General features: G+C 40.2%; 1 protein-coding gene across 1 annotated transcript in view; it reads right to left on the bottom strand.

Moving 5' to 3' along the window:
• The window catches only part of mib2 (MIB E3 ubiquitin protein ligase 2), a 75,755-nt gene that overhangs the window by 28,782 nt on the left and 33,530 nt on the right, over positions 1-13,443 (bottom strand). The window contains 6 exon segments of the mRNA XM_082187439.1: positions 52-214; positions 2,803-2,907; positions 3,226-3,333; positions 6,978-7,120; positions 7,456-7,650; positions 9,513-9,619. Of these exon segments, the coding sequence (XP_082043565.1) occupies positions 52-214; positions 2,803-2,907; positions 3,226-3,333; positions 6,978-7,120; positions 7,456-7,650; positions 9,513-9,619 (821 nt within the window).

Raw genomic sequence — 13,443 nt, 5'->3', positions numbered from 1 at the left:
ATATGACAATGATGAGGAGAGTGAGGAGCGGCACTTCCTGTGAATTCTTACTTCCTGATTCGCTGGTGTTCTCAGCCGTCATCAGATTGGCGTCGACCTCACCAGGCTGTGCAGAGAGACATGCCGGGTTAAAGGTCCACGTCTGACCTCCAAACGCCACACGCAGGTCCCCGTCGGCATACACCTTCAAAACCTTTCCAACCTGACCCAACGCCCTGAGAATAAACACACAAATGAAGAGTCAAATAGAGGACCAGACAACAGTGTACTGGAGTGCCTCAGGGCTCAGTGCTGGTACCGCTTCTCTTCTCCATCTACATGTCATCACTAGGATCTATCATTCGGAAACATGTTTTTTCCCATCACTGTTATCTTCTAGCTACTGGAGTGCCTCAGGGCTCAGTGCTGGGACCGCTTCTCTTCTCCATCTACATGTCATCACTGGGATCTGTCATTCAGAAACATGGTTTATCCTATCACTGCTATCATCTAGCTACTGTAGTGCCTCAGGGCTCAGTGCTGGGACCACTTCTCTTCTCCATCTACATGTCATCACTGGGATCTGTCATTCAGAAACATGGTTTATCCTATCACTGCTATCATCTAGCTACTGTAGTGCCTCAGGGCTCAGTGCTGGGACCGCTTCTCTTCTCCATCTACATGTCATCACTAGGATCTATCATTCGGAAACATGTTTTTTCCCATCACTGTTATCATCTAGCTACTGTAGTGCCTCAGGGCTCAGTGCTGGGACCGCTTCTCTTCTCCATCTACATGTCATCACTGGGATCTGTCATTCAGAAACATGGTTTATCCTATCACTGCTATCATCTAGCTACTGGAGTGCCTCAGGGCAGTGCTGGGACCGCTTCTCTTCTCCATATACATGTCATCAGTAGGATCTGTCATTCAGAAACATGTTTTTTCCTATCACTGCTATCATCTAGCTACTGGAGTGCCTCAGGGCTCAGTGATGGGACCGCTTCTCTTCTCCATCTACATCTCATCACTAGGATCTGTCATTCAGAAACATGTTTTTTCCCATCAGTGTTATCATCTAGCTACTAGAGTGCCTCAGGGCTCAGTGCTGGGGCCGCTTCTCTTCTCCATCTACATGTCATCACTGGGATCTGTCATTCAGAAACATGGTTTATCCTATCACTGTTATCATCTAGCTACTGGAGTGCCTCAGGGCTCAGTGCTGGGACTCCTTCTCTTCTCCATCTACATGTCATCACTAGGATCTGTCATTCAGAAACATGGTTTATCCCATCACTGCTATCATCTAGCTACTGGAGTGCCTCAGGGCTCAGTGCTGGGACTCCTTCTCTTCTCCATCTACATGTCATCACTAGGATCTGTCATTCAGAAACATGGTTTGTCCCATCACTGTTATCATCTAGCTACTGGAGTGCCTCAGGGCTCAGTGATGGGGCCGCTTCTCTTCTCCATCTACATGTCATCAGTAGGATCTATCATTCAGAAACATGTTTTTTCCCATCACTGCTATCATCTAGCTACTGGAGTGCCTCAGGGCTCAGTGCTGGGACTCCTTCTCTTCTCCATCTACATGTCATCACTAGGATCTGTCATTCAGAAACATGGTTTATCCCATCACTGCTATCATCTAAGCTACTGGAGTTCCTCAGGGCTCAGTGCTGGGACTCCTTCTCTTCTCCATCTACATGTCATCACTAGGATCGGTCATTCAGAAACATGGTTTGTCCCATCACTGTTATCATCTAGCTACTGGAGTGCCTCAGGGTTCAGTGCTGGGGCCGCTTCTCTTCTCCATCTACATGTCATCAGTAGGATCTGTCATTCAGAAACATGTTTTTTCCTACTACTATGCTGATGATACACAACTCTTCCTCTCATTCCAGTCAGAAGATCCGACGGGAGCTGCTTGCATCTCAGCCTGACAGACATTTCTTGCTGGATGAAGGACCATCACCTTCAACTCAACCTTGCAAAGTCAGAACTGCTCGTGGTCTCAGCCAATCCAACACTTCATCACAATTTCTCCATTCAGCTGGGATTATCATCCATAACTCCATCCAGGACAGCCAGGAACCTTTGAGTTGTGATTGATGATCAGTTGAACTTCACAGACCACATTGCTAGAATTGCCCGGTCCTGCAGATTCGCCTTATACAACATCATGAGGATCAGGTCCTTCCTATCGGAGCTACACAACTCCTTGTCCAAACTTTTGTTCTATCGAGACTGGACTATTGTAATGCTCTCTCCTTCCAGCATCAGTCAAACCTCTGCAACTGATCCAGATGCTGCAGCAAGAGAGTTTATCGAGCCGAAGAGAGCGTCACATCTCTCCTCACAAAATTGCACTGGTTGCCTATCACAGCTCGAATCAAATTCAAGGCGCTGATGTTTGCCTACAGAACAACCATTGGCTCTGCTCCCCTATACCTAAACTCATTACTCCAGATCCATGTGTCTCCAGAAGCTTGTGTTCTGCAAGTGAACGGCGTCTTGTGGCCTAAAGAGGCACAAATCACTTTCACAGACCTTCACCTGGACTAGAGGAATGACGAATGAGTCTCTACCCATCTTCAAGAAACTGCTGAAGATGCATATTTTCCATCAACACTAGACCCATTTATACTAACACTTACTATTCTATTCTGTATATCTATTTTTTTATTATTATATTGATACATGTACTGTTCATGTGAACTGTGCTACATGTATTGTGCTGCTTTACTTTAAAGGTTAGTGGATTCGTTCCCTCAAATAAATGTGATTTCACTCCCAAAACGTGTCTGTTGATGAGGAACCTACAGGAGCCATGCTGTCTGTCCACTCGCCATGGCCAACCTGAAGTCTCTTCACACTGTCAATGTCATCCAGAACCTTCACCAGCTCGCCCACGGCAAACGTATTGACCTGCACAGAGACACAGAGACTCTGTTATAGCAACACACACTTCCTGAAATACCAATTAGTCAAAGTCGTCTGAGGCTTTAGCTAATCGCCACAATCTGGCATCATTCATCCGCCATTAGCAGAGAGAAATAGGCACAGCTGTCTATTTATGGCTTGCTTCTTGGAATAAGCAGGCTTTGTGAAACAGACAGTCACCGTATGAGCTTGAGCGTAGCTAAATATACACAGCAGTCTGCCTGGAACAAACACTTCACAGGTGAGGACAACAGACATGGCTTTTCCTCTGAGTACGTCTGGCTATTTGTGGGATCTTCTTGCCTTGGTCAGAGCTCCGGGGTGGAACGTCCAGCGGATGTTGTTACTATACTGGACTCGCACGTCTCCTCTGTCCGTTATTCTGTGCACAGACCCAATTCTGGAGATGTACTGCCAACACAAACACAACAGATATCCAATACAACAATTTTAAGTACAACATGTATGGTCTTAAAGGGGTCATGACATGAGAAATCAAACTTTTCACATCTAAGGGGCTGTTTACATCTGGCCACTTCATACTTGTTCTGTGATTGGATGGCTATCCGATGGTGAAGAGACCAGGTGTAAATGCCCTCCGATCGAGACGGATTTAATCAGGACGTGGTCTGGGCCGCATTCCAGACGAAACTGGACAAGTGTAAATGCATCTGGTTGTTGAACCCAAGTAACCATTTAAATTTTACTCCTCCCAACAATGCTTAAAAATAAACGTGTGAGAGCGTGTTATAGGCCATTTGTCATGTTATAGCCAGATATGACGGCGCTACTGCATCACAGCAGCTGAGCGATCTATTCATCAAGCCAACGCGCAAACAATCGCAAATAAAAGTGAAAATAAGTTGCAGATGCTCAACACACAATCATCTTCATTAAAAGTAAAGAAACGAAATGATCTTAGCAGTGATGTTGCCGCTGTCTCCTATTGTGGTCTTTGATTTTGAAATTAGCTGATGATCAATAAAATGCAGCTCATATCGGTTGCTTTCGGTGACGTGAACTCCATTAAATCTGCATATAGCGCGGGAATTGAAGATCGGATTTATATCCGTTTAGCGAAAACACATTTATGTGAGCAGGTAGTCAGATAGCTATCCGATCAGTAAGAATGCATGAAGTGACCAGGTGTAAACAGGCCCTAAGAGGTCTTTATACCATTAAAAAATCCTGCAAGTTTCAGAGCTTAAACATAATTATAAACAAAGCATTTATTAAATCAAGCTCCAAAAACGACTGGATATTGGGTAGTCTCGCATAGCCAGAGCTTCAGACTGACGGCAGAAGGTCTAGACTCGATCGCAGATTTCTTGGCCAAGGACCGCCCAAGAGGAGGTTTGATTGACATGAAATGCAACCAATCACAGTTCTTTTTGTTCTGCATCACATTTAGGGGCGTGAAAATGTAACGTTTAGGTCCCTACAATAACAGACCATCTGTGCATCTGATAAATAATTAATACAAGAACGTTTACTGCAACAATGGAGCCCTACAACGTACTGCAACGAACTTCACATACTTTTGAGAATCTAGCGTTTAGTTGATCCTATACGCGAGTAAAAACTTGAACCGTTACTTGATTTATGTATGAGTGGTAACCTATATTATAACAAGACAAGCAGTTTACTGTGCGCAAACATCCGAAGCGCACTCCCAGAAAACCGAGTCTATGGCTTGAATACTGGATTCTCTTTCACGCTTGCATTGACAAATTCACACAAAATTAAGTTAAAAACGCCGGTCTTGGTCAGTATCCGATTAAACATAGCTGGTAATATCTTAAAGCCCCACTGAAGGTCCTTGGAAGGCGCAGCTTTGTTTGATGCGTTGACGTAATTTCCAATAGGAAATTTGAAATTCCAAATAGCCAATAGCGTTTAGTTTTCCTCCAGACTGACAGCATCATGGAAGCGAATCCGAGCGCTGATGATACGCTGGATTCAATAGTAGAGGTGAATAAACTCCAGCCATTTCATTCTTAACCAACGAACAGTTGGAGAACGGAGTAAAACTTGAGCGTTTGAGCAACCGAACACACATCTCTGACCCATATTACTCAACGCCGGTCGCGTTTGCAAGAAAGCACTCACTGCTCTTGACAGAATTGACAAAAGTCATTATATATGTTTTATACAGTGAAGATTATATGCAGTGTTATTTTTTACATTTGATTGGTTTATTCAAATTCTGTACCTGAAAAACATGAATTCACTGTTTATTTCATTATTATCTTATGCTGAATTTGTCTGTGCTATTTGTAATTGGATTATTTGTTCTTATTTTAGTTCTGAATGTTTACTTGTCTTTTATAATGTTTTAAATGTACATTAATTAGACTAGTAGTTTTTGAATTTGGAAAAGAGAATTGTGAAACACCCTAACCCTATCTATATATACACACACATTTGCTAAACAAATTAAACAAATTATTATTTTATATTCTTTTGGTTTCTTCACCTAATAAATGTAAAAATTACAAATGCAATGAAAAAACAGGTATTGGTATCAGCAAGTAACAAAAATGTAAGTATCGGTATCGGCCTAGTCCTGGGAAAAGTGGATTTGTGCATCCCTAGAAACAAGTGGATGGTTTATTTGAATGGCGTCACGTCGGAGGATTATATGTTTGTTCGGAGCGTTTGACAGACGGACGGTGTAAACCTGTATTGATCTGACAGCAGCTGCAGCACACACCCTGAGTAAAGGATTTCATAATGCTTTGTCTATGAATGATGGTTTTATATGGATGTCTTCAATAGCGAGTGGGCTTTGATACGGTTTCCTGTGTAGTGACGTTAGCCAATCATAACAGCCTTAAGGGAGCCACGCCTTAAAAACACACAATTTCAGACACTTTCAGACGCTTACGATGTAGGACGAAAATAATTATTTTTCCGCATTTATATTTGTTTGTTTGTTTGTTTTTTGTGCAAAATTTTTTATTACCATTATAAGTGAACATCAAGGAACATATTCAAATAAAAAAAAAACGATGTCATGACCCCTTTAACTACATTTTACTTACATTTTACATTTAGAAATGTCCAAAAAGTACAGTATAATTATACAATTAAAGCAAATAATAATTAACTACATGTTCTCCCTATAGGGTTTGGTTAAGGGTTAATTGCATGTAACTATGCACAATTTATAGTAATTACTATAATAACTACATGTAACGTGTAACAAAGATACTGTAAAATAAAGTGCTACCGGTTTTACTACAAAAAATAATAGACTTACAATGAAATATTCGGTTACACTTTATATTAAGGTGACGTTGTTACAGTGTAAATTAAAGAAAAGTACTGCGTAATATCAATTCACAACATGTACCTACTAAATGTATGGGTTTGTTTTAGTGTTGTTGCTTGTGTAATTATGCATAATTTACTGTTATTACTGTAGTAAGTACATGTAAGATGTTCAACTGACACCGTAAAATAAAATGCTAACTAATATTCCATAGTATTACAATAGTAATATATCACTGTCTTGGGGATAATAATAATCATATAAATCTATTATTATTATTTTTATATTCACATGTTTGTCCAAAAACACCAGTGTGAATGTGATGTAGACTGAGACAATACAGTACATCACAACTACTGAGATGCTTGTGTCCAGTTTAAAGTCCAGCTACAAGTAAAGGCATAGACTTTAGAAGAGATGCATGTTATTACCCAGCACTAAAACATTCAGGCCATTTACACTCAACATGTTTAACGTTCATAATTTGAGGTATTTCTGAAATGATATTGAATGAAATAAAGCAGGGCTTGGTTTTGCTCTTCAAGGTTGAACTGAACTGTGAAATGTCTGCTATGATATCACTGGTCACTGTTATTGTTCCCCACTTACTTGCAAGGTCTTGGTGACATCAACAGAAAAGAAAGTAATTTCAAATTTGACAAAAGTTAGTTAATTAAAAAAAAAGTTATTCATAACTTATAACTTCAATTACAAAAAAAAAGAATAATAATAATTCTTTGAAATAAAGTGCACTTATAAGTATTAAACGTGTGGTTTTCACCTCTCCCATCTTGGGGTTCCAGCCTCCGTGTCCCTCCTGCATCTGACGCAGGATATCCACCTCGAGGAGACACTTGACCTTATCACCCTGCTGGAACGAGTGTGTGTCCGCGCTGTCCTGTCTCTGCAGCTCCGCGTGCTCGCCTGCACACACACATACACACATTTCCCACAGTAATCAGTTCAATGTGGCCACGACTCACTGAAACAAGGGAACGAATTAATAAATCGTGGGAACAAATTCTTAATATGTGGCCATGATACTTATAGTCCGCATGTCATGTGCAAACTCCGTATATATAATATATAATATTGATAAAACACTATTTTCTGTAATATCGAATCCTAAATGTCCCTCTCTCACACATATGGAGCATAAGAAGACTCATCGGTTCTGAATAGTTCATGGATTCATCGGAGTGTCTGACACTGTAATTTAGATGTAAATACATGTGAATAAATACGTAAATGAACGTTACCTAATTTGGGCAGGTGTTCCTTGTAGTAGAATCCTCCCTGAACATCCGACACGTACTTCAGATCCACCTTCCCCTTGTGACCCATTCGGTAGACGTTCGTGGTCCCGTTAGACCATGTGACACTCGCCACACTGCGACCCGATTCCTGATCCCAACCACGAATATCCACAACCTTCCCAACCTTCCCCTCGCCTCCTGCTCACACACGCACACAAACACACACGCACAGACACACATACACATACACGCGCATACACACGCACACACGCACACACACACACACAAGCGGGACAGGGCAGGAGTCTCAGACCAGGATCGGGAGAAGTAAGAACAACACATTTAAAAATGAACATGTGTGTGTGTCGTGTCTGAATGTCGGAGAAATGTCACAGTAAAGTCAGAAAATACACCTGGAAAATATCTCAGATATTTAACAATATGCAGGATTCCTGTGGTATTATATGCAATATCTAGTCATATTTTTTTTGGGCCGATCTACAGTGGTTGTGTATTTATAATATGGAAGCTTGTTTCCGCTAACAGAATAATTTTTTCTTATGTAACTGGAGTTAATTAAGAGTTATGAGAATTCATATCAATACTTAGCCTGAGCAAAGCCAATATTTGACTTTTCACAATGAAAGGATGCTTAAACAACAAGGATACCACAAAACACAGCCTATGCGAAAATCTATGCCAAATACATGTCAATCTCACAAAACCTCAAGATTTACCCCAAAATCACAAGAGGAAATAATAAATCATATTTTGCACAAAGAAAATGTTGTATTTTGGTATTTTCATTTGTTTCCTCCTCATTTAAAAATGCTCTATTAATACTACAATCACATTTTTTTTTTTTATATATTCACTTGTTTGTAAATAATAAAAAAAAGAATCTTCTTGGTCCTAAAAGTAGGCCTCGTTTTCTTCATGCCAAGAACAGGCTTTATTTTCTACATGGAAAACGATTTCTTCTTTCTTTCTCTGTTGATTTTGGGGTTGAACATGAGCTGGAGCTTCGTCTAATAATAACATCACTAACTAACCAACACGAACACAGCCATGACACGCGAAACACAGGATAACGCCACAGATCTTCAGTCTAGCACTTCTAGTGTCCATCAACGGCACTCAGACATTTTGACTCATTCATCAGTGCAGTGAAAACACAGATCACAGATCTTCACTTACACAATGATGAGAACACAACATGAGCTCATTTCATCAGCCGTAAACTCTTCACCTTTCACAGCTCATGTGGAACCAGTGAAGAAGAAAAGCACTTCCTTTCTGAATCCCAGACCTTCATTCGTTTATTCAGTGATCGGCCTGTCGCAGTTATTCACTAATCACGGTTATTCAATCGAATCTCTATTATTTAAAGGTGCAGTGTGTAAGTTTAGCAGCATCTAGTGGTGAGATTGTGAACTGCACACAACAGAAGTTACGGTGGCCGACAGGAAGTGATGTCGTCGTCTGAGACAGCAGAGAGTAGCCAGTTAAACAATGGTAGCCAGTTTCATTACAAAGATAAATTAAGAAATAAGGTTTACTTAATTATTCAGTAAAACAATGTTATTGTGAATATTATTGTGATTTGTTCATCATTGTGTCAGTGTTTTATTCGCTGACTTTAGCTGAAGCTTCTTTACACGAAGAACAACAGAGTGATGAAACGTGTTTGTCCGCTCAGGGCCACCGTAGAAACATGTGGATGTAAGCGGACCGCGGTGTGTGTAGAGAGAAACGCCTCATTCTAAGCTAATAAACACACAACGGTTCATTATGTAAGGTCTTTATACACCACTGAAAACACAGTTATGTTTATGATATTGCATTTCTGTCAACAGATCCTCCTAAATATCACACAATGCACCTTTAAAATGCATTTAGCCAAAACTATAAAGTTATAAAGTTCATAAAGACAGTCAAAGGGCTTCCTTCATATGAAATCCTGGTTATGCGTTTCAATAAGCTGCCAGAACCTTATTAAACCCAGAACATCCCTCTCAGCCTGATCGCGTTCACCAGTGTAATGATCAGAGGAGTCTCACCGTCTTGGTTCCCCCAGTCCCAGTCGGGTCCCCGGACCACCTTCACGCCCTGGAAGATTCCCTTCAGGATGATCCTGGACAGGTTCTGCCTCGGCGTCAAGCTCACTCTGAGGAGCAGAGAAGAAGAGAAGGTTACCATCCAGAGGAACATCGGGACCTTTCCCAATGACTATAGGTGTTCTGGAGAATGTGTGTAAGCCAACAGCTGATGCCCCACATTGTCTACCATGTTTTTTTTTGTTATTAAAATATATTCTTTTGTATTTAGCAAAAGAAACGTATACAGGTTTGGAACAATATGAGTAAATGATGACAGATTTTTATTTATTTTTAGTAATATGTTTACATGACAAACCTCTTCCCTGCCGCTTACATGACATTTTCATAATTGCATTATTTTTATGATTGCATTATTTTCATGTTGCATTATTTTAATTATTGCACTATTTTCTTTATTGCAATTCCATTATTGCATTATTTTCATTACATTATTTTCATGTTGCATTTGCATTATTTTCATTATTGCTTTATTTTTGTTGCATTATTTGCATTATTTTTGTTGCATTATTTTCATGTTGCATTATTTTCATGTTGCATTATTGCATTATTTTTGTTGCATTATTTTCATGTTGCGCAATGTTGACATCATGAACGTAGTTTCTTCAGCATCCCAAAAACACACTGTATTATGTAGCGCTGTTTATAAATCTGCACGTCGACGTCATCCGTGTTCGTCACATGCACACTGTGATCAGAGTCGATGCCATTAAACTCTTTATTCAGTTATCTCAGTTTTGTTCTCCTGAACACATGGGAGGGAAACGCTGCTTTATTCACAAATGTTTTATGTTATATTCCAATTTTGCACCCAAGTTAAATTCACAGCTTTGGATGGAAACATAGCAGATGTTCCTTTAGTCCACCCAGCAGAACTCTCCATTTGTTTCATCAGTGCTTCACAGAGTTTTGTATCAAGACTGATGCTAATACAATATATATATATGTTGTTTTTTTATTTTTATTTTTTTTTAAATAACGAACATCATAATTAAACAATGAAATAGTAAATCCATTCAAATTCAATGGACTGGAAAATTACTTAGAGGAAAAAACTTTTATCTTTTAGAAATATGTATTTAACACTAGAACAACCAAGGCAGTCATTTTGACTGTTTTAAAATTTTGCAATGTAATAAGTTTGTTGAAATAAAACCCATGTAACTAAAGGACCCTGACTTTTCCTAAATGTGTCTATATTTTATTCTATCATTGTTATTTCATTAAAAGTACAAGACACACAAGAGTTTTGAGTATTTCTACCTTGAATGGCCACAACAGTCACACTGACCGTATGCATAACATTTTTCATTTGCTCACTGAAACAAATATTGGTTACTAAATCAGTTTGTTTTCTCACAGTTTATTATATTTTCATATCCTCTTCCCGTGACGGTCAGAATGACAGTATTGGCCAGTGTGGGGCACATGCGTTTCATACGTGCCCATAAAGGTTTCACCTGTGCATTGAAATGCATATTGCCGATGTTTTTGTAAGTTATTGTATCTTATATCCAAGGATGAATACATTCGTTTTCATTTTACAAAGAAAATAATAGAAAATGTATCATTTTCGACTTTGTATCTGTAATTACAATAGCTGTTCTGTGGTTGTCGATTAACTAATAAATTTTCACATGTATACATTAGAATTAAAATGTAGTGTTCTGATGTTTATTATTACCTATCCTAACATTACAGATCCATTTCTTCTTAGATTTGATATAATATAGCTTATTGAAATATGCATTTGGCTGAGCGAATGATAGCGCTAGTTCTTGTAGAGCACAGTGAACACACATCAGTCAGTGCACTGTAAGATCATCTGCCAAACACAGAGATGTAAAACACAGAATTAGAGGAAATCCTAGCACTGAACACATCTCATCAAGACATAGTTTAACCAAGCTGATTACACACTAGACTTTACTGTGAGACAATCCTGTCCTTCATCGTTTCTCAGTTGTGACGTTTGGAAATGCTCTGAACACAAGTTAAACCACGGTAATAACAGCGACTGACCGCACGTACCTTATAGTAAAGACCTGATCTGATCGGGGAGCAAAGGAACTGCCTATTCCCATACTTCAACCATCAACGCTTCCTCCTCGACTGGAACTATTCCATCAGCAGAGTCCACTATCCTTGCTCTGGTTTGGCTGTTTTTGCCCTTCTCATTTTCTCCTGAAATCAGGAGTATGGAGCAGTGACACTGAGTGCGTTCTCACACGCCGTCTCTCGCCATATGGCACCGCCTGAACCGCTCACGGCTTAAGACAGAATCAGACTAAACCTCTGAAAGCCTGTGGCTCTTGTGTCTCAGGTGTGTGTGAGATCAAAGGTAAGACGGTGTGTGTGTGTGTGTGTGTGTGACGCTCTGCACGCAACAGACACACACAATCCATGAACTTTAAACACCAAAACTGCCTCTTGCTCTGCACTGACAACATAAATATCTTAAAGGTGACATATTATGCCCCTTTTGTAAGATGTAATATAAATCTCTGGTGTCCTCAGAATGTGTGTGTGAAATCTCGGCTCAAAATACCATATAATTTATTATAGCTTGTCAAATTTGCCCCTTTTTGGGTGTGAGCAAGCGTGCCGCACAAGCCCTGAAAAGTGAAGCCAAAGCATCTCGATCGCCCCCCAGTGGCTGGTCCTAGTATAGGTCATAAGCCCCGCCTCCCCGTGTTATTCAGCGGGACTTGAGACCAACCAAACAATTTAATTACACTTCAAATATCTTTTTTCCGAAGGTGGTTTCTGTCATTTACTGTAGTTTTTATCACGCTGATGTAAATTCAAGGGTTTGTTTTTAAAATAAGTTTGTTTTTAGTTCGTTATTTGATGCGGTGGTGTGACGTCATGATTGACAGCTGTGATTGACAGGTTCTCTGAGTGAAGTAGTCACTGACGCATCAACAGACTTTTTTTCGGGATCTTCGGAGGACTGAGGAGATTGGAGCTTTAAATTTAATATCTAAATTTCTATAATTCATTATTTCACACGAGAGTGAGGGCGGGTCCTTGATTTCATGGCTTTACTTCCTGCTCACGACTGCGCAGGTCTGGTCCCGAGATCGCTACTGCGCAGACTCAAGCCCCAAGATGTCAGCGCCATATCGGGACACTGGCGGCTTCAGTTCTCACCAATGGAAGAGAGCGAAGGGGCGTCGTCCATATTTTTTTTACAGTCTATGGGTGTGAGCAAAAACATGCCATTTTTGTGTGTGTCCCTTTAAATGCAAATGAACTTTAGCTCCGCCTCCATTCAGAAGAGGGCGGAGTCTTTATACGAGTTTCAGAAACTCCGGCAATAACAGAACAGGCCAATCTCACTCATCCAGAATCCCAGAATAACCAGTAGCGAGTGCAGCCTTACGGAGAGACTCAGGAAGAGTTTCTGAATGTTAGTGGAGACATTTCTGTAGTGGTTGTGGAGTTACATTGATCATCTCATCATCATGTTTAACTTCTCCACAAGTGTCCACAGTTCCTGAGGTGTTTATAAGACAGCGGTGACATGTTCTGGTCAATAGTGTTCAGTGCTCGTCTGTGCTCAACCACAGAACAGTTTCAGGCTTTGCTGGATCTTCTGCCATTGCGTTAGAACTGGTCTCTGTTGTCGCTTGTGGAACCAAATGTCGGCTGGTGTGTGTAAACGTGCAGATTAAGGGCCGGTAATATTATAATAAGATCCATAGAATGGTTTGTAGAAGCACCGGATTATAGCACTGACACACGGAGAAAGTCCAATTTTCATGATATTTCCCCTTTAAATAAATGTTTGTCATAATCAGGGTTGCCAAGTCTGTGGTTTAAACTGTTGATTATTTCCCGCAGGTTAAAGGTTTGACATAATGCATTAATT

The sequence above is a fragment of the Leuciscus leuciscus genome (assembly GCF_965113295.1).
Source record: "Leuciscus leuciscus genome assembly, chromosome: 13".
NCBI lineage: Eukaryota > Metazoa > Chordata > Actinopteri > Cypriniformes > Leuciscidae > Leuciscus > Leuciscus leuciscus.
This window is presented reverse-complemented; position numbering and strand designations above follow the sequence as displayed.